Source organism: Aegilops tauschii, chromosome 5, assembly GCF_002575655.3.
Source record: "Aegilops tauschii subsp. strangulata cultivar AL8/78 chromosome 5, Aet v6.0, whole genome shotgun sequence".
NCBI classification, from domain to species: Eukaryota; Viridiplantae; Streptophyta; class Magnoliopsida; order Poales; family Poaceae; genus Aegilops; species Aegilops tauschii.
The window spans coordinates 75,968,129-75,988,816 of record NC_053039.3 but is presented as its reverse complement, the minus strand read 5'-3'; the positions used below and the strand labels follow the sequence as shown (position 1 = coordinate 75,988,816).

General features: G+C 43.9%; 2 protein-coding genes across 3 annotated transcripts; both read left to right on the top strand.

The window, feature by feature from the left end:
* The first annotated feature begins 5,152 nt into the window (after positions 1-5,152).
* Positions 5,153-7,858, top strand: LOC109756489 (BTB/POZ domain-containing protein At3g50780). Its single transcript, XM_020315323.4, has 3 exons — positions 5,153-5,496; positions 5,755-6,487; positions 6,704-7,858. The coding sequence occupies exons 2-3, from the start codon at positions 5,831-5,833 to the stop codon at positions 7,601-7,603; spliced, it is 1,557 nt and encodes a 518-aa protein (XP_020170912.1). The 5' UTR covers positions 5,153-5,496; positions 5,755-5,830; the 3' UTR covers positions 7,604-7,858.
* Positions 7,859-14,851: 6,993 nt separating this feature from the next.
* LOC109756488 (protein DA1-related 1) lies at positions 14,852-20,243 on the top strand. 2 transcript variants are annotated; one of them, XM_073499874.1, is made up of 14 exons: positions 14,890-15,171; positions 15,729-15,879; positions 15,973-16,032; positions 16,168-16,306; positions 16,538-16,628; positions 16,829-16,994; positions 17,572-17,692; positions 17,771-17,854; positions 17,987-18,106; positions 18,726-18,938; positions 19,023-19,082; positions 19,186-19,304; positions 19,460-19,518; positions 19,605-20,243. In XM_073499874.1, the coding sequence occupies exons 4-14, from the start codon at positions 16,205-16,207 to the stop codon at positions 19,934-19,936; spliced, it is 1,467 nt and encodes a 488-aa protein (XP_073355975.1). In that variant the 5' UTR covers positions 14,890-15,171; positions 15,729-15,879; positions 15,973-16,032; positions 16,168-16,204; the 3' UTR covers positions 19,937-20,243. The 2 variants fall into 2 exon arrangements, with proteins under 2 accessions (XP_020170910.1, XP_073355975.1); XM_020315321.4 differs by lacking the exon at positions 15,973-16,032 and having other exon boundaries at positions 14,852-15,171.
* The last annotated feature ends 445 nt before the right edge of the window (positions 20,244-20,688 follow it).

Here is a 20,688-nt window from a genome sequence, read left to right as displayed (position 1 = left end):
ATGGTCTATGTATTCACATATGTATTACGATTTCCGGATAACACAATTAAAGCATGAACAATAGACAATTATCATGAACAAGGAAATATAATAATAACCATTTTATTATTGCCTCTAGGGCATATTTCCAACATCGACCACCAGCGCTTGCCTCCCAGGGGTGGCTATACGTGTTGGGTGGTCAGACTGGTCGAATGTGATGGCAGTCTGGGACCACTTCAGGTAACTTGGTGTTGCTGGAGCAACCATGTTCACTTCTCTGTTTATAACTTTCAGTCGACTTTTGCTTTCAACATCAGCAAAAATCATCAGAGTGGAATTGACATTGGGAAAACCATCATCATCTTCTTCCCTATCCTCACCCTTGTTTGACTCCTTTTCCTTCTCCTTGGGTTATTTCTCTCGCAACTGCTGGATCAGGAGCCGACACTGTCGAGTGGTGTGTTTAGGGTAAATGAGATTACCCTCTTCATCTTCTTTGGTGTGAATGTGGCACGGTAAATCCAACACATCATTTCCATCTTGATCTTTCACTTTCTTAGGGTTCCACGGCCCTTTGGGCTTCCCCTTGAACTTTCCTTGAGTCACGGCTAAGGCTTCACCAGGAGCAGCTGGCTTAGCTTTGTGCTTCTGCTTCCGACTGGAATTCCCTCCTCCGGTTTGTTGGGCGACTGTTTGGTGCTTGCCACTCCGGAGTCGATCCTCCTCTTCACCATTAGCATACTTGGTGGCAATCTCCATCATCCGACTCAGAGACATATCCCCGGTCCGACCGAACTTCGGTTTCAATTCTCGATACTTAACACCTTCCTTGAAGGCACAAACTGCTTGGTGATCTGACACATTCTCCACTGTGTGGTGCAACGTGATCCATCTCTGGATATAATCTCTCAAGGTTTCATCGGTTTCTGCACACAGGACTGCAACTCTGTTAACCCTGCTGGCCATTTGCATGTACCTTCAAAGGTCCTAACAAACACTCAGGCGAGTTCCTCCCAACTATATATGCTGCCAGGTGCTAACTGATTCAACCATGCTCTGGCCGAGCCCTCCAACATCAGAGGAAGGTGCTTCATAGCCACTTCATCATTGCCGCTACCAATCTGAACAGCCACTCGGTAGTCCTCAAGCCAAGTGTCAGGCTTGGACTCACCAGTGAACTTGCTGACTCCAGTCGCCAACCTGAAGTTGGGAGGAATCACTGCAGCCCTGATGGCTCTGCTGAAACACTCTGGACCTGAGACATGCACTCTGCTGCCAGTCGGATAATCTCTGTCATGACCTTCTCTGTGGGCTCTGTTCCTGTCAACCAGACCCTGAACGAGAATAGATCTCGCATCAAAGCCCGGCTCTCGGGGGTCGACTGGAATCTTTCGCCCACCACTGTGAGGGCGTCTGTCATCGTGTTGCCGAGGCACGTATGACCCACTCCTTGGGGGAGGCGTGGGCACTCGACGACGATCATCATGGTCGAGTTGGTGATCATACTGCTCACGGTTTCTGTACTGTTCTCGCCGATCTCCACGTCCCTCACGCCTCGGAGGCGATCTTGGGCTGTGAGCCGACTGAACTGTGTCTGCCACCACATATCTGCTATGAATCCTATTCCGCGACTGAGACACTGCTGTATTCTGCTCTCCTGCTGCCCAGAGTAAAGCCCGGATCTGCATTAAACCTCTGCCAGCTTCTGACTAGGAAGGTTGAATCGACTCTGCTATTCGGGCTGCAGCTGTGAGATTCTGAATCGGAGTTCGGTATACCTGAGTTGGGGGCGGAAAGAGCTGTCGTCGACTGGACTCAGGAATCTGCTGCCGAGCACGCTCGTCGAGTGCGTGCTGGAGATTCTCCAGTCGAGTGCGCTCAGCCAAGTTGGCCAGGCGCGCCTCCTCCAAGGCCCGGGCCTCGGGGGTTTCTCCAACAATAGGAGTTTGAAGTGCATCCATGTTACGGCGGCGAAGCTCTTCCCTCTGCTGCGAAGAGAGGGGCTCGGGGCGGTACTCCTCGTGGACGCGCGACGGATCGCCTCCGCCATCGCCACCGTCGTCGCGGGGGAAGCCAGGAGAACTGCGCGGTCCATTGACCATCAAGACTTCCGCCGCGGGGTCACTGCTGTCGCACTCGGATGCCATCTCGACGGAGCCAGTCGAACAGGCCGTAGAGAGTTTCGTCGGGCTCGATTGCCGCGACTTGTGGGGTGGCCGACTCACGAGCCACCGCGTGCCTCACCCACCGCTGGAGCCGCGACCGACCGGAATGCTTGCACCGGCGAACAGCAGGGAGCGAGGACGCCACAGGAGCCGACCGATACTGAGTCGACGGCTGCCGCAGAAGGACGCTGCGGACGCACGCGCGAAAGTGCGTTGCCCCGCGGACGGGGAGCGCCTCGACGTCGAGTGGAGCCTCTTGGAGCCAAGCAGAGTCGTCGGCGACGAACACGAGTGCGCCGAGACGGATCTCGCGGCCCTCGGCCAATCCTCCGCTGGAAACCATGATGATGGGGATCGGAAAAATTGCAACTTCTCCAACAAGTCGCTAAGACACCTGCCCCACGGTGGGCGCCAACTGTCGTGGTACTAAGACTGACAGTAGAATAGGGGGGTAAGTATGGAGAGGCAAGATCCTAGCTATAGCGAAGTTGTACACACGGGTTTTACGAGTTCAGGCCCTTCTCGAAAGAAGTAACAACCCTACGTCTCGGAGCCCGGAGGCGGTCGACTGAATTATGTATGTGTGTGTTTACAGGGGTGCCAACCCTTGTGCCTATGGAGGGGGGTGGCTTATATAGAGTGCGCCAGAACCCCAGCCAGCCCACGTTACAAGGGGTTTAAGGTACATCAAGAGGGGGGCGTTACTGGTAACGCTAGTAATAAAGAGACATAATGACCATTAAAGCTATGATGTAATGTCCGACCGTTGCGGTGCGGAGTGGCTTTAGATCTTCTGGCGGTCGAGTGACAGTCTCCATGGTCGAGTGATTTCAAGTCTTCCGAGTGGAATGCCTCATGGTCGAGTGGATGATGACTCCTCTTCGAATGCTTCTGGCTTTAGGGTAATGTCCTAGGGGAGGATGTCTAGGTCAGGCCTATGACCCTACCCTAGGTACATGGCTTCATCACCGCTTGATTAGCGGACCGAAAACAATGTTTAAACTTAACCTTCCCAATAGAAACACTAATATCCACACATTCCGCGAAGATTGCTGAAGCAGCATCCCACCAACGTGACTCACCAGTGCAAAAATCTACAACGATGAGAGAATCTGAGACCGCTACTACATGGTGAAGTCCCAAGTTGTTTGCAAGAATTAATCCATCGTGCATCGCCATTGCCTCCATAGTTACCACATTTGCAGCATAGGGGACATAGACACATTGAGCCGCTAACAGATTACCATGTCCATCCCTTAGGACTGCAGAAGTAGCACCTGCACCCTCATCTTCATGATATGCTACGTCAACATTAAATTTGATGAATTTTGGCTTGGGTCTGACCCATTTATGTTCTCCTCCTTCAGGCTTCCGCACACAGAAACGTTGGTAATTACTCGCAATTGCTAAAATAGAAACAGGCCATCTTGTAGGGGGTGGAGTAGCTTCATCATGAGTAATTTGCCTTCTGGTCCACCATAAGTACCAACACCCTACAAGCAAGAATCTGCTTCATATCCAATTGTGGTTTTATATGTGACGACGTTGCTGGTAGTAGCAATAGATATTCCATGATGGCCAAGCCAGAACGGCTTCATTAATAGTATCGAGCATTCCCAGCTTGCTCCACAACTCCTTGGCATGCGTACATTCGAACAGGAGGTGCCGAACATCCTCAACAGCTTGATGGCAGATTGGACAAGCTCCATTAGATCCAATATGTCTATTAGTAAGTATAGCTTTTAAAGGGATAATTCCATGCAGGACCCGCCAACAAAAAATTTGGACTTTACGTGGGATTTGTAATTTCCATAGAGAACTCCATATAGCCGGGATTTGGGACCCTCCTGGCTGCGCCATAGTGTTTGCATGGGCCTTGTATTTTTCTATCCACTGAACATGATATGCTGACCGAACTGTAAATAGTCCCTTTCGGTCTGGATGCCACGCAATGAAGCCTTCAAAGGCTTGAAGATTAATAGGAATTTGCATGATTCTGCGAACATCTACCGGTATGAATATAGACCTGATTAACTCCTCATCCCACGTACCTGTTATAGGGTCTATCAATTCACTAACCCGTGTCACAATCGTCTGGCCTCTGACAGTGATAATTCTTCTATTTGGACTAGTTGGGACCCATGGATCATTCCAAATATTGACATCTCGCCGGTCTCGATCCTCTAGATATAACCAAGCTTAAAAGTTTCAAGTCGGAGGTGAAAGAAGAACCATTCTTTGGAGTAGCCCCCCTCATTTTTTGGATAGCACAATTTCCAGCAAGAGAACCAATGCATCTTCCTATGTTCCTCATCATCACCCCACCAGAACCAGCAATTAAAAAACTAATACATCTTATATTTTGGAGCGGAGGGCAAAGGGTGTATTATCAACAATTGGTCAATATATAAATTTTGTTGTGGGGAAAGGGAGTCGCCCGCATCTTTTCTTTCCGCTCTCGTTTCCACGCATGATTGTTTCTTGGGCTGGTAGAAAGGTGCACCACAGCTATTTCTTGGTTTTCCTATGGGCACACCAAGAAAGATGATGTGCACTTTGAAATCTTGCAATTTTCAAACCAGTCATGCAGTATCCCCGAAGACCCGCCACAACCAAGTTGATGCCATAGCTTTGAACCAAGAAGACATCGTATGATTTTGCGGACACTGCCTTTTGATGGACGCCGAAAGTGCATGCGATCCACACCATTTCCTTCCTTTACATAAAGTCATCTCCTGGCCAGAACCACTACGCACTAGTATAAAAATACAGTATAAAATTGATGCATACGAAAGCAATCCATAAAAATCTTTTCTTCTAGTATTAGTAGCCGGGGATTAAAATTCTGTAGTACAAAATAGATCAACCAAGGATTTGGATTCTGTAATATTTCTATCAGAACCCCACCCAAAGGACCCTTGGGCTAAAGAATTATCTAGTACAGTAATTTACTGTATTATCCGAACTGCACTTTTGAAGAAGATGAGGATCCGTTCCACACGTCCATGTGGAAGAGTGTGCAGTGAGGTGGAGTAAATTGGAGGCATTGCCAGGAGAGGAGAGGCACGGGAACCCACGCCGGCTTGCTTCTTCTCGGTTACCCAAACAGTCGCCCGGGCCAGACAAGGCATTGGATTCGGGGCAGCAATATACTACTACTCCAGTACTCCTCCTTGATTGTGCCCTGCCCCAATTCTGAAACTGGCAGGCAGCAGCTGAGCTGCTGGAACTGCTGCTCTGGAGCTCCAGCCTGAGGCCAGAGCCGCCGGCGCAGGAAGCGCGCGGTCACCTCCCCCTTCCGCTCGAGCTGGTCGCCCTCCCGCTCGTTCTTGGATCGCTCGTTCCTGAGGTGAGTCATGGTACTATTGTCTGCCATTTGCATGCTGTTTCCTGGAAGAATCTGTAGCTGTAGCTGGCCTGTTCTTCCCAAGGTGGAAGAAGAACCATCCTTGCAGCAGATGCGGAAAACCCGCGGATTTTGTTGCATGGAGAGGGCATCCTGTTCTTGTCATTCTGCATTTTTTTTCTCTTTCTTTCTTCGGTCCGTGTTCTTGTTCTCCCGGTGTTCCGCCTCCTGCGGGTGGCTCTGATCTTGCACGGGTTGCAGGAGGAGAGGCGATTGTCAAGATCTTGCTCGCCTGGCCGCGCTCCGGGGAAGCCAGATGCGGAATTGACCTCCGGGGATGGAGGAATCGAGGCCGAGGAGGGCGCAGCCGGCGCCGGCGAGGATCCGGCCCGTGCCGATCGCCGTCACGCCGGAGGGCTTCTGGTGTTGCCCCTCGCCGGCCGCGCTGCACAAGAGCCTCAAGAACCCGCATCACCACCACGGCCACGCCGGCGGCAACAGCCACAGCCATAGCCACAGCAAGCAGCAGCGCAAGATCCCGTCGGCGCCCCCGTCCGTGGCGCCCTCCGTGCAGAACGCGCCGTCCGTGACCGGCGAGCCAGGGCGCCGGGAAGCTCCTGACGAGCAGAACGCGGCGGCGGCCGAGACTGCAGCGGATAAGCGGCAGGAGCAGGCCGGCGACGCCGAGGCTCAGCAGCACAAGATCTGCGTTGGGTTCGGGCAGCCTGAGACGAGCGACCTGACGGTGATGCTGTATGGCAAGGAAGGGATTGCTGTCAGGATGAGTGTGCATAGGGATGTTCTCTGCGGAAGCAGCGCTTTCTTCACCGAGAAACTCTCCGACGGCCATGTTGGCTCTCCGGTGCCATGCGTGGAGATCCATGATTGCGACGATGCAGAGATCTATGTGGAGACCGTCGGGCTGATGTACTGCGACGAGGCGAAACACAAGCTGCTCAAGCAGAATGTGTCGCGTGTGCTTCGTATCATGAAGGTATATGCATGTTCAGAAACTCACATTTCAGTGTCTTTGCCTTTCTTTTGTTGCAAAGCTCATGTTGCTTAGTTTGTCATTAGATTTTACATAAGTTTCATTCTCACAGAAGAACTGCATGGCAGTCAATTTTTCCTGAGCTCTATATAATCTTAGTAGTTCACGTACTCAGTAGCCCTGCATCTTTGATCATGACAGAAGTGGCTAAATTTGCAGGTCGCTGAATTACTCGGTTTCCATGCTTGTGTCAAGTCATGCTTGGATTATTTGGAAGCAGTTCCTTGGGTCGGTGAGGAAGAAGATAGCGTTGTGTCATCGATACGACATCTTCAGAGCAAGTCTTATGGAGTTAGCCCTTTGCTGAAAAGAGTTACGTCTGACACCCCGTACTCACCAACCGATACTTTATCTCATATTATGGAGATGGTCTTGAAGAGCAATGATGACAGGGGGCGTCGGGAAATGAAGGCCTTAGTTCTGAATCTTCTCAAGGATAGCAGCCGTTGCACGGATGGAACATCAGACATCTGTTCTGAATTATTTTACGGTTCGTGTCGAGGTTGCTTAGAAAGGCTTCAGCCACTCTTTGTGGAAGCATCTGAAGCCGGTTTTCCTTCCCAAGTTACACGCCAAATAACTCTGGAGACTGACAATATCCTCTGGTTGGTTGAGATATTGGTTAACCAACGAATTTGCGATGATTTTGTGGTCATGTGGGCAAGCCAAAGTGAGCTTGCGTCATTACATGCAAAATTGCCTATCGCCTCTCGCCACACAGTTAGCAGTATAACAGCAAGGCTCTTTGTTGGCATTGGAAGAGGAGAAATGCTTCCGTCCAAGGACACTCGTCTTCTCCTCCTGCAAGTCTGGCTGCAAGCACTCATCGATGACTACTCATGGCTACAATGCAGCTGCCGGTCATTTGATAGGAAGCTTGTCGAGGAAGGGATTGGGCAGACAATCCTGACACTTCCTTTGGAAGACCAGCGGTCTATATTACTGTCATGGCTCGGGAGGTTCTTGAAATTAGGCGATAACTGTCCGAATTTGCAGAGGGCATTCGAGGTATGGTGGAGAAGGACTTTCGTCAGACCTTATGTCAACCAAGCAAGGTAATGTCTGTCCTATGATCAAACAGAAGCTCATCTTGAAACGATAGGGAAGAGTAGTGATTGTAGCCATAGATTCTTTCGGGGATTGTCGTGGTCAATCTGATAGTGGACATGAAACCCGGTGAGAATTTCAGTGGCTAGTTTTTCCTTACTGCGTAAATGTCGATGACACAGGAAATTTGTATGACTGCACGTTTTAGCCTATGATGTAAAACCATATGCTTTTCCAGTAGTTGTTATAAGAAAACCTCGATCAACAGCTCCTTCTCCATTGTACTTCTTTTTTACTTTCAAGTTGTTATCAAATATGACCAGCATTTCCCCTTCTCCTTGTTAGTTGAAGGTTGCGCATGGATTGTCCAAGGACTGTACACATTATTTCCTTCTCCAGCAGAAATTCAGGGTTGTAAACAGCCCATATAGCAATCAAATTTGGTAGGAATTGAATTCAGAACTACTTCCAGTGCCCACCATATAATCTCACAAAATCACTCCTGATATGACAAAAGTAGAAGTCACTTTCATAGTAAAAATCCTTTTTCTCAGGAGCTTACAGATAGAAACAATTATGACTCTTATGCATGCATTTAGTCCCTTTCACATCTTTATACCTACTCACTGAATTTTTATTGGCAAAAAAAAAAATCCTCCGAAATCCCATTGGATTTCCACTTCAAGATGTGAACAACCCAAACAAGCTGATGTAGACGACGCCGGCAGATTCTCTCTGTTTCTCTAGACTGTACCTGCACGGAGGCTTCTTGAGAATGCGGAAATATTTCTTGCCTCGAGAATGCGGAAATATTTCAAGAAACACGAGTGAAACACATAACATTTGAAAGAAAATAGGATAAATGTCTAAAGACAGTATAGATTATTTCTTTTTCCGGCAGAAATCCAGGGTTGTAAACAGCACATGTAGCAATCAAATTTGGTAGAAATCGTATTCAGAACTACTTCCAGTGCCCACCATAATCTCACAAAATCACTGGCTGATATGACAAAAGTAGAAGTCACTTTCATATTAGAAATAGTGGTGACTTATGCATGCATTTAGTCCCTTTCACATCTTTATTCCTACTCACTGAATTTTTATCGGCCAAAAAAAAAGAAATCCTCCGAAATCCCATTGGGTTTCCACATCAAGATGTGTACAACCCAAACAAAGCTGATGTAGATGACACCGACAGATGCTCCCTGTTTCTCTAGACTGTACCTGCATCGAGGCTTCTCGAGAATGCAGAAACATTTCAAAACATAAGCGAACTGTAGAAACATTTATTAAAAGAAATGCTGACCAGAAGCATCCATATCAAAACTATGTTCCTTGGGCCAATTGTTCTGTATTTTCTTCAGCTGTCCTGGTTGTGGATAGAGATGGTGGATGAACTTGCAGTTGGAGGTTGCTGGGGCATGATTAGGTGTGAAAGAACGGAGCTGTCAGCTGCCTATGACATGTGTGCATCAACTGGACACAAATGGTCTCCATGTCACTGGATCAGTGGAAGCTGCACCTTAGAAATGCCACGGAAAGTAACACAACTTTGCATTTTATGATGGTGATGATGATTTGATGTTTTTGTTAAGCGTCTTTGTCGATGACTGGTGAGGTATATGCGTGATAATTAACCTGTATTTCATGGAACCGAAAACACGCGCAAATCAAATCCCTCGCACACGATGATTTTGGGATTCTTTGGAGTGCAGAGAATTTTCCTGAAAACAGTTAAATTCAAAGTGTTGCACCAATAAATCCATGGGATAGTATTTGTAGGATAGCTTCATGTCGATAAATTGCAATGGGAAGTGGGGCTAGATCGAGAGTTCTGACCTTTTCGTGGCATGAAATGAAACAAGAAAAAATCTGGTCATATCTTAAAAGAGTGAGGAAGGGGAAGAAAGCTTTCACAGTACTTCCTCGTCGAAATCAATGAGAAAATGTGACCTTTTCCCCATTATCCAGGTTTTCTTTTGGTATCATGGGCACAGTTGGATTTTTGGCATGTTAAACTTGTTTAGTCCGTTCTGTTTTGGGGACACAGCAGAAGTTCAATAATAATCTGGATTCTGGGTTGGTGTCTCTACTAAGTTATCTTCCAAACATGAGCTGGGCCAACTGCCCCACATGGTGCAGTGGAGCTTGCTTGGTTATGCATGCATACCTAATCATCTATAATTAGCTGATCCCGACTAGACATGTGTGCTGCATCACTGCAGTATAGACAACATTTGTGTTCGCATCTGCACGTTACTGTTGTTGTTGTTCTTTTCTCTTATTTTATGCAAGAGTGGTTCTAGTGGTGCTTAATTCAAGTGCTGTGCAGAGTACTACAAGGCGTGACTTAGATGAATTATCCTATTGGATATTATTGTGAGCTGGTGAACCTAACCAGAGTAAAATAAGGGGCTTCGGTGACCCTAAGTCTCCAAGCTGTGTGTGGTGGTCAAGGAGAAAATTTATTTTATTGTTGCATCATTTGATTGATCAAATTTCATTTCTGAACCTAGATAAACTATTTAGGATCCTCTTGATTTTTTTTCAATTCGACGGGAAGTACATAAATAACGTAAATCAACGAATTACACTTCTTTCATCACGTGGTTATGGAATAACTATGCTTAATAAAAAAAGTGTTGCTGAGTGAATGTTATTAGCCCTTGGATGTTAATATGGCAACTATACAAATAGATTAAAAAAGTAAAGCCCCGGCAAAAATAAAGATTAAAAAGAAGATAAATTTAAAGCTAAATATAAGCGCAACTTTGTGTTTAACCATGTGCGATACTCCTACCTGAATTTCTATTTCAGACATATAAAAACTAGAATATATCGTGCAATATGCATAAATGTGCAACATTGTGAGTTGCACATTCCTAAATGTAAAATGTTGCATCTATGTTTGTGTATTACTTTATACTTAGCAATACCATAACGTAACTACATAATAATTCACTAGTAAGATGCTCGTGCGTTGCACGGAACATTGAAATGCATTGATCCGAGAGTTGTTTATTTGACAAAGTATGTGGGGGTCATCCCATGTGTAACAAATATCGATAGGTTTCTTTGGATATTATTTCTTCTCTAGAGCTCACAAGCATCCGGGTGAATAGTAAATGTAGGCAAAATAGATAAAAGGATATGTTTTGCAAACAAAAGCGTTCAAGTGTTCAACCTGCATCCAAAACTTTTGAAGAAATAACACTTATTGTGCTTTGCAAAAAATGATTTTTAAGAATTATTTTTGAGTATCAATTTTGTTTATTTTTTCTAGACCACCATGAATGTAATTCATGATGACTTGGAAGGGGGCAGAGGAGATGGCGAGGAGGAGGGGGTCGTGGTGGTGGTCGGCAATGCAGCCTGAGAGAAGGCATGAGAGGAGTTGGGCAGACGGGCGCCGAAAGCAGCGACCTCTCCAGATCCTTCTTATTTTTTCCTGAGATGGCTAGATGAGGTGAGAGGGAGAGATGGCCGAACGTGAGAGGCAGGGGGTTATCTACAAACGAGGAGTGGAGTATGGTGGTCTTTTTGCAAAACTGACATAGTTTGTCTCATATGTGTCGGATCTAAATCAAACGGTTGTAAATGAAGAATGGCAGGCACACCATCATCATCAACTCAGCTTTTTATAGGAGTAGATAAAATCGTGAACTAGACTAATTTGGGCAACAATGAAACTAGTATAATCTAAATGAGAAATGAATTTTGTTGTCAAATATGAACAAAATTAAAATCACCACGCATAAATGTAGAAGCCAAAAACCTAGGCTAATCTTACTACTGAGTTGCTCAACAAAGAATTAAGAAATTATCGGTCCAGGTGAACTTCTATAACTGATCTGATGCTTTTCGCAAAAAATAATAAAAAACAATTATCGGTTTAGTAGTGATAAGGGGTGATTCGATATACTATGTCATTGTCAACTTTATGTATTCAGAATTTTCCTCGGGAAAAAAGGAAAACCTAGAAAAGAATACTACTGCTAACACTTGGATACTTTGATAAATGTTGTTATGACATTCGCATATACCAAATTAACCCCCTTTTGTGGTGACATTATTCTAAGTTGTTGTACATTAATATTTTTTGTAGCATATCGTCACCCTATTCTTAGTGTAAGTTTTTTTTGACAATTCCTATATAGTGTAAGTTAAATTATAGTCCTATATTAGAGATAAAAAACAATAAATTAAACATGTCCTATATTTTGAGATGCGGAGTCTTGTAATAATTGCTTACGTGTCAGTGTTAGAATGGAAAAAAAAAATTAACCCACAAATATCGTGACTCCTCTCACCTCTATGTCCCTTGTTCGGGTGATTCCTTCTACATGACACCTGCGATGTGTTCGGCGGAATGTGTCGCCATTGCACGCTTCCCGTCCTTCCTCACGTGCCACACGCCGTGTGGCCGAGCATGCTAGCGTGACATTATTGCACCAGCTCCACCGCGCCGTACTAGGGTATGGGCGGCGCAAGGTGGACTTCAGCTTCCCTCCGCCTTCTGACCCAGCAACCTCCTCCTTTTCCTTCCTTCCCTCGATGTCACACATTTGTTTCCTTCTCCCACCCTATTTGTCGTCTTCCCCCGCCTTGGCCGCCTACTTTTGCCCGCTCTCACATCAATATTGCGGCCTCTCATCTCTTTATCCTCCCTGTGGGCGTCGTCTATCTCAAGACACCAGTGGTTCGCCCGTCTCTCCAGTAGTTGAACTTTTGCCCCAGTTCTTCTTGGCGATCCAACCGTCTGCAGATCTGACGCTCTTTCTTCCAAGGGTTCCCCCACGCCGACTCCAAAGGTCTGGTGGATTGTTTATAATATTGTGCTTTTATGTTATTCTACGATGGAGCTTAGTTATTAGAGTATGTTAATGTTCTTCTTTAATCTCGTGCCCAAGTTCTGACCTCTGTTGTTCTTGATTTTCTTATTGTTGAGTCAACCTGAATTGGCCTCTATTCCTGTTATAAGGCCTCTATTCGTTTCAGAAGCTTTGCTTCTGTTTGGGCATGAAGAACTTTGGTAGTGTTTGGCCTTCCACTCTTATATTATGATCAAATTGATCAAGTGAAAAGCATAAATCCAGTTGATTTTAAGACCACCTTCTAATCGCAAGAATATCTCCTCTATCTAATCATGTTGTCCCTTTTCACCACTAATGTTGAAACATGGAATCACCAAGCTGTTCTATTACAAAAATACACATGTAGTACTTAGGAACGCCCATTGATGTGAAAATACTCAATGGGGCCATGTGGAAGAGAAGAATGATAAGAAATGGTATGATGGAAGGGAAATGTTCGATCTACTGGTGATGGAGTCCCCCTAACTAACTCATGCCGAAATAATGTAAAATTGTACATGCTTTTCTTCCTGGAAGCCCCAAAAGGTGTACTGGACAGCATTAGGAAGAAAATGGAAAACAAAAGGAAATACCATCTAGTTAATTGGCTTGTCAAAAGATCTTGGTGGCTTAGGAGTGTTGGATGTTCAAGTAATGAATCCCTCTCAAGATGGTTAATGCTTAGGAATAACATCTTAACCACATACGACCCGATCAAGAGAGGGCGGGCTGAAAATGAAAATTGTCATTTATGCTGCCAAACAAAGACAATACATCACTTGGTGTTTGGTTCTCTTGGCGAATTTAACTTGGAAAGTGACAAACTGTGCTCTAGGCATCACCAGAATGCCTGATTTATTGATGGGATGGTGTGTGTGTGTGTGGGGGGGGGGGGGGGCTAGCTAAATTCCTTTCCAGTTAATTAACGCAAATTAATACTCTCTGGGTTAGTTGCAATATGTTGGACCATGTAGAAAACAAGAAATACAACCTGTTTGGGGGGGGGGGGGGGTCCTGACGACAAAGTTGTTGTGATTTATAAACTTGCCATAATTTGAATGATGAGAGTATATTGCGGAGAAGCCAAGAGCAAATGAAAAGAAAGAACGGATTGAGAAGATCAAAAAATCTTTGGGGTAACCTATTAAAAATAGTCAAGGGTGGAATCCAAGAGTATTGAGGATTACATTGTGGTGTGTAATGTTGGCCAAAGTCTTGCAAGAATTCCTTTTTTTTGCCGGAATTGAAAAAATTCCCTTGTTCCTCTTATATTCAAGTTTGCCCAATGATTTGTTGGTAAAACTTGCTATGTTGGCTGCGGATTATATTCTAGATGTGTGTGATGTATTTTTAAATTTTTTAGGAGGGCAGCGTTGTCTTTTTTCATTTTAATGCCTATTTTTTTATTGGTTTGTATTGAAAACTTTGCGAGTTTGGTATTTTCTATAATGGAAACAACGAGGAGGCTAGTTTATTCTAAAGTTAACCATTTAAATTTTGGCACATGCAAAAGTATATTGTTCAAGCTTGCAAGAATAACATCACTGTATTTGCCTTCTATTTTTTGTGTTTATATATATATATTCCTATTATTCTTTATATATATATATATATTATAAACTAAAATTAGAATAGAAAATTGCATATTAGGGAGAAGAAGAAATTACATTAGAGACATTTACAACATAAACATATTCACAAAATCCTTTCTTTAAAATGAAGCATGCCTTATATTTTGAGACATTTGTTATTTATTACTCTCTTTGTTCTAAAATAATTGAAGTTTTAGATTTCTTCGAAGTCAAACTACTTTACCGTATGACCAAGTTTATATAAAAACAAATTAACATCTACAACGCCAAATTTCCGTCAAGAAACTCATTATGAAATATATTTTCATAGTATATATACTTGATATTGTAGATGTTTATAGATTTTTCCAGACTTGGTCAAAATTAAGAAAGTTTGACTTGGCACAATCCTAAAACTTCACTTATTTTGAAACCGAGGGAGTATCTGGCTTTGCTTTCTTGATAGCTGAAAAATGATATATTGGTCTTGCATAAAAAAGGAGGGAGTATGTTCAAAAAAAAAAGGAGGGAGTAATAAACTGCTCAAGCGCGACCGCGTCGGAAGGAAAAAAATCAAGTCAACCAGCGGACACTCTGCCACTCCGCCTCCTCTCACCTCCCCGTCCCTCCGCGCGGATCCCCTCCACGCATGACGCCCGCGGCGCGTTCGACGGAATGCGCCGCCGCGCACCGCCCATGTGGGCGCCTCCCCTCCCGTGCCACCCGCCGCGCGCACGAGCGCGCGAGCAAGACGTCGCTGTGCCAGCTGCGCGGCGCCGCGCTGGGCGGGGATGGGGGTGGCGCGAGGCGGACGTCACCTCCCCTCCTCCCTTTTTGACCCGGGCAACCTCCTCCTCCACCTCCACCACCACCTCCGCTTCCCGTCCATGTCACGCATTTGTTCGCTTTTGCTCCCACCCCGCTTGTCCTCTTCCCCCGCCCCGGCCGCCTACTGGTCGCCCGCTCTCGCGTCTCTCTCGCGGCCTCTCCTCTCTTTATCCTCCCTCCCCGTGGTCGCCGTCGAGCACAAGACACCGGTGGCTCGCCCGTCTCTCCGGTGGTAGTTGGCCCCCTTTCGCCTCGGTTCTTCTTGGCGATCGAGCCGGCAGAGTCCGACGCTCTTTCTTTCCCGGGTTCCTCGGGGTCGAGTCCAAAGGTAGTTCGCTGAGCTGTTTAGAATTTTGTGTTCCGGTGCTGTTCTGCGATGGGTCGCAGTTAGTAATTAGATTATGTTGATATTCTTCTTTGATCTCGTGCCCAAGCTCTGATCTCAGCTGTTCTTGATTTTCTTGTTGTTCAGTCCAAAATTCGAATTGCCCTCTGTTCGTTTCAGAAGCTTTGCTTGGGCATGTAGAACTCTGCTAGAATTTGGCCTTCGACCCTCGGATTCGATCGAATTGATCAAGTGAAAAGAAAAATCCAGCTGATTCCGATACCACCTTCTGATGATCTGATCACAAGAGTATTTTCGCTGTCTAATCATGCTACCCCTTTCACCAGTAATGTAGAAACATGGGCTCACCAATGATTGCGAATCTTGCCGGATAATTTGGTTGCCACTTGCTAGTGATCATGTCACTGTGTGATCCTAATGGCCTATAATACTTAGAGAAGTGCACCTGTCTTTTTGTCTGATTGTATGACCATTGATTGCTCTTGTTGATCACAAAGAATATTTTCTTTCTCATTGAATAATCTCTTCCCCCCTGTTAGGTGCCTTGTGAAGAAAAATATCAGGTCATCACCTAACGTGGTTGGAGTTTGATCTGGGTTGGCCTCACTGACTGCCAAGGAGTCTAAATAGCTGGTTTAGGAGCACTGCACCAGCATTTTGCTTAAGTGGAAGTTCTCAGAGGTTTTCCAGGTATGTCAAATGTAACTGATACAGAGTTTCTCTGCTGCATTCGGTTTGTTATTTTTCTTGCTATTTTGTTCTTGTTTCCTCGTGGGAATTCAGACCGAAACTTATGATTGGACTCGTGGTGCGGTTCGTCACCGATAACTTCTGTTCGATGTGGTTCGTATCATAATGCATAAATGCTAGCCTTGTCTTACTGAAGTCAAGATCTGCCACTGCAACACAAATTAATGCATGTCACTATGAAGGTCTCGACAAGTTCTGTTTCTGAATTCACCCTGTTCCCGGTTGCAGGCTCAAAGAAATTTGATCCTCATATAAGCTCCAGATCATGGGTTGGTTAAACAAAATATTTAAAGGCTCAGTAAACAGAGTTTCAAGGGGTCATTATGATGGCCACTGGCATGAAGGCAACCAATCTGAGCATACCAGAGTCAGCTTCTTGTCATTTACTTCACTATCTATCCATATGCATATACTTCCCAGTCATTTATCCTTTCTACTTTTTATTGTAGCTAGTTCTTTCTTGTTCATAAGCTGTCTACACAAGGAAGCATAGACACATTTGATAGAAGTTTAAACAAGCTAGTTATGAACATATTGAATGCATATTCTTCTTATAAAAAAGAATGGCTATTCAAGTTGCTCGTCATGATTGATGTAGGATGCATATGATGAGAGCGACAGTGAAGATATAGCCCGTGCTATTGCATTATCCTTAGCAGAGCAAGATCCAAATAAGGGAAAGGCTATTGGTTAGTATTATCCAAGCCATTCTTATCCTCTTGCCTCTTCGTTCATTCTATTTGCTATTGACTATTCTTGTCTTATATTATGAATAAATATAATCTCCTTGGGGGCAGTGACCGCCGATATGGAAATCTAGTACAGTCAGTTACTGAGTAAAAGTTGTTCTTTTTTCCTTTACAATTTTCATATGTTTATTTTAATGCAGATCCTGATTATAGTTTGGAGGAAGATGAGCAACTTGCACGGGCTCTCCAGGAGAGCCTTAATACTGAGTCTCCTCCTCATCAAAATGCTCCTGTTGAGAATGTTCCAACAGAGAGTATCCCAGCAAGGGAGCCACATCAGCATGTCTTGCCCTCAAGTGGATTCAGGTGACTACTGGATGCTACAGTTTGTGGGATATTCAATTTTTAAGCAATGTTGTAATTTTAAATATCATAAGTTGCTTTCTGTTTGTTTTCTCAACACGTGTTCTATTCGGAAAAATATTCTTGGTATGTAGTATGTTTCTTCACCTGCTACACTGTGATTCTTGGTATGTAGTATGTTTCTTCACCTGCTACACTGTGATTCTTGGTATGTAGTATGTTTCTTCACCTGCTACACTGTGAGCCCCTTTCTCCTTTTGGAAGCTCAAAAGTGCTGATCTGGTGATTGAATCGAACGTAAATGGTGAAAGGAAAGTAAGTCATAAAGAGGGTCAGTCCTTGGTACTTTTCTATCAGCTTGCGGTTTCATGACATTGCGGAATGGTTAGCTCTACACATATGCTAGCATTTTTCATAAAGCACAGCACAGTTAGCTCCATAGTATGCAAATTGGCTGTCTCCTCTTTTTGACTTGGTACAAGCACCATCACACTATCAGTAGTTTGGATGCCAATCTTAACTTGATCAGAAGAACCTACTATTGTGTGCTTTTATTCATAACTGTTTCTTACTTGTGTAGGACTTGTGCTGGATGCAGAAAGCCAATTGGTCATGGGCGTTTTCTTAGTTGTATGGATGAAGTTTGGCATCCTCAGTGCTTCAAATGTTATGCTTGCAATAAGCCCATATCAGAGTATGAGGTATGTAAGCCTACTATATCACGACCTACCATGCTTCAATTAGATTAAATAATTGATGCTAATCTTTTTACTATGTAGTTCGCCATGCATGAAGACCAGCCATACCACAAATCCTGTTATAAAGATTTTTTTCATCCAAAATGTGATGTCTGCAAGAACTTTGTGAGTGTTTGCCATCCATGTTTATGGATAAGCATTCAATTATTTTCTTGAGAAAACTAGCATGAAAGTGTTGGCTAGAGTTAAATTCTTGATCTGTGCATTGAATCGTGGTTATTGCATTTTCTTCCCCAGATTCCGACAAATAAGAATGGCCTGATCGAATACCGAGCACATCCTTTTTGGATGCAAAAGTACTGCCCTTCCCATGAAGATGATGGCACTCCTAGGTGTTGCAGCTGTGAAAGAATGGAGGTAAATAAGGATTTTATAACCAACCAGACCAATTCGTCCAGGTTGGCTGGTTCCTGTTACTGGACGTAACCAGAAAATTTTCATTAAAATTTAGAAAATGGTGAAGGATAAATAATGTATTTTCTCTCTGAGAAAACGCAAAAGCTTTTGTTTCGATGCATTGATAGAGAAGACCAAATACATGCATAAGACTAGGCAAATGCAACCAAGCGCCCCATCAACAAGGCAACACCTGATTAGACGGCCATTACAAGATGCCTCAACAACAAAACACTAGCAATCAAAATAATGTTCTTGGTGCCAATATAATGAGTCATTATCAGTGTTAATGGGTGAGAAAAAGGTAGAACAATCAACATTGTAAATAAATGACTTGTTATCATTTCGGTTCTGAACATTGCCAGGATCTTGAAACTCTGGCTTGGTATAATGCTTTACAGAAGCTTATCTAACAAACTAATAAACAGAAAGTATGCTGTATTATTTGTTCCAATTAATTCTACCATTACTCCTTTTCTTATAGTGATGTATTCCTCATATGCTTAGCTATCTGTGATTATTTTTCTTTGGCATTGAAGATTATCTAGAGTAATTCGTTTCGCTTCATCCTGAAATTCAGCCAACGGACATCAAATATATTACATTAGATGATGGGAGGAAACTGTGCTTGGAATGTCTCACTTCCGCAACAATGGACTCTCCCGAATGCCAACACCTTTACATGGACATTCAGGAATTTTTTGAAGGTTTGAATATGAAAGTAGAACAGCAAGTTCCATTACTTCTGGTTGAGCGTCAGGCTCTGAATGAAGCGTTGGAAGCTGAGAAAAGTGTAAGTAGGATGATAATCTGGTTATTTTGTAGACAATGCTTTGTATACTCCCAACTTATCTGTTCTTATTTTCTTTCATCTCAGGGACATCACCTTCCTGAAACCAGAGGTCTATGTCTTTCTGAAGAACAAATTGTCAGAACTGTAAGTTTCTAAATGCTGCCATATTATTGAATTTATTTGATTACAGGCATGTGCAAATTTTACAGTCTGCAATTGCATGTACTGAACAATTTAATGCATCCAGATCTTAAAAAGACCAACAATTGGACCAGGAAACAGAATTATGGATATGATTACAGGACCATACAAGCTGGTCCGACGGTGTGAAGTGACCGCCATCCTAATACTGTATGGTCTACCAAGGTATATTGTTCTAGAATTTATTTCCCCTTACTATGCACACAGACTAGATTGTTGTTCTTAAGGACCTACTTATTCGAAAGTCATTATCTGTCATGAAGTTCTTTTGTATGGATTGTATCTAGATAGATTTCCTTATTAGTTTAGTTGTCATCCAGATTGCAAACTGGCTCCATCCTTGCTCACGAGATGATGCACGCATATCTTCGCCTTAAAGGTACATGTAGTCATGCTCATAAATTTTTAGTTGGATTCACTTGCATTCCCATCCTATTCTCAGCGTCGCCTTCTTTCTTTCTGCAGGATACCGATCCCTTAGCCCTCAGGTTGAAGAAGGCATCTGTCAAGTCCTATCCCACTTGTGGCTTGAGTCTGAAATCATCGCCGGTGCTAGTGGCAACGCTGCTTCCAGTTCGGCATCATCATCGTCTTCGTCGGCAGCTCCTACCTCTTCAAAGAAAGGAGCAAAGACAGAATTTGAGAAGAAACTCGGGGCGTTCATCAAGAATCAGATCGAAACAGATTCATCCGTGGAATATGGGGATGGTTTTCGGGCAGGCATTCAAGCGGTTGAACAATATGGCTTGAGAAGTACCCTTGATCATATGAGGTTGACAGGGTCCTTTCCTTATTGATGATCATTCAATTAAAGAGAAGAACATTACTCCAATTTGTGAAGATGGCTGCATATTTTGGAGGTTATTTGGTGGAATTAGATGCATCATATATATATACAACAGGATAAGATTAGTTTACAGTAAAGTAATAAGAAGAGAAAGAAAGATTATCCGTATAGATATTTGCAAATTTTCCTGTTGTCTGTGAAATAATACATGTAAGTCTTAAGATATCGAGGTACTATAGTTGTTTTTCACATTGCCAGCATACAGGGCAAACTTTGCTGAACATATCTTACATACAGGAGTACAACATTTGGATAAATTGTGTGGGAAATGTTCTTATCAACTGCGCCCATCATTTATGTTTCACTATGAACAAGTGGCTTTTGCGCACTATTCATAAGTTCTCAAGGGCACCGACGTACCATACACAGGTGGCCGTTCCATTATACTCCCTCCATTTCAAATTTGAACTAAAACCACGACAAGTATTTTGGAACGGAGGAAGTACTATATAGTGTAGGTTAAATTAGGAACATTCATTTCTTGGAACGGAGGAAGTACTATATAGTGTAGGTTAAATTAGGAACATTCATTTCTTGGAACGGAGGAAGTACTATATAGTGTAGGTTAAATTAGGAACATTCATTTCTTTCTCAATGTTCGATGAGATCTTTATATCCCTTGTGTGCTCCTATGAATCTCATTTTTAGATCAGATGGTTCTTCGCAGTGACATAGAAATAGTCGTCTGGGAAAAGATATTTT

Excerpts from the sequence above, each read along its gene's own strand:
- LOC109756489 (XM_020315323.4), top strand. The coding sequence starts at position 5,831 with ATGGAGGAATCGAGGCCGAGGAGGGCGCAGCCGGCGCCGGCGAGGATC. Across the intron at positions 6,488-6,703 it reads GTGTGCTTCGTATCATGAAG|GTCGCTGAATTACTCGGTTT; the intron begins GTATATGCATGT and ends CTAAATTTGCAG.
- LOC109756488 (XM_020315321.4), top strand. The coding sequence starts at position 16,205 with ATGGGTTGGTTAAACAAAATATTTAAAGGCTCAGTAAACAGAGTTTCA. Across the intron at positions 19,083-19,185 it reads AAGAACAAATTGTCAGAACT|ATCTTAAAAAGACCAACAAT; the intron begins GTAAGTTTCTAA and ends TAATGCATCCAG. Across the intron at positions 19,519-19,604 it reads CGCATATCTTCGCCTTAAAG|GATACCGATCCCTTAGCCCT; the intron begins GTACATGTAGTC and ends TTCTTTCTGCAG.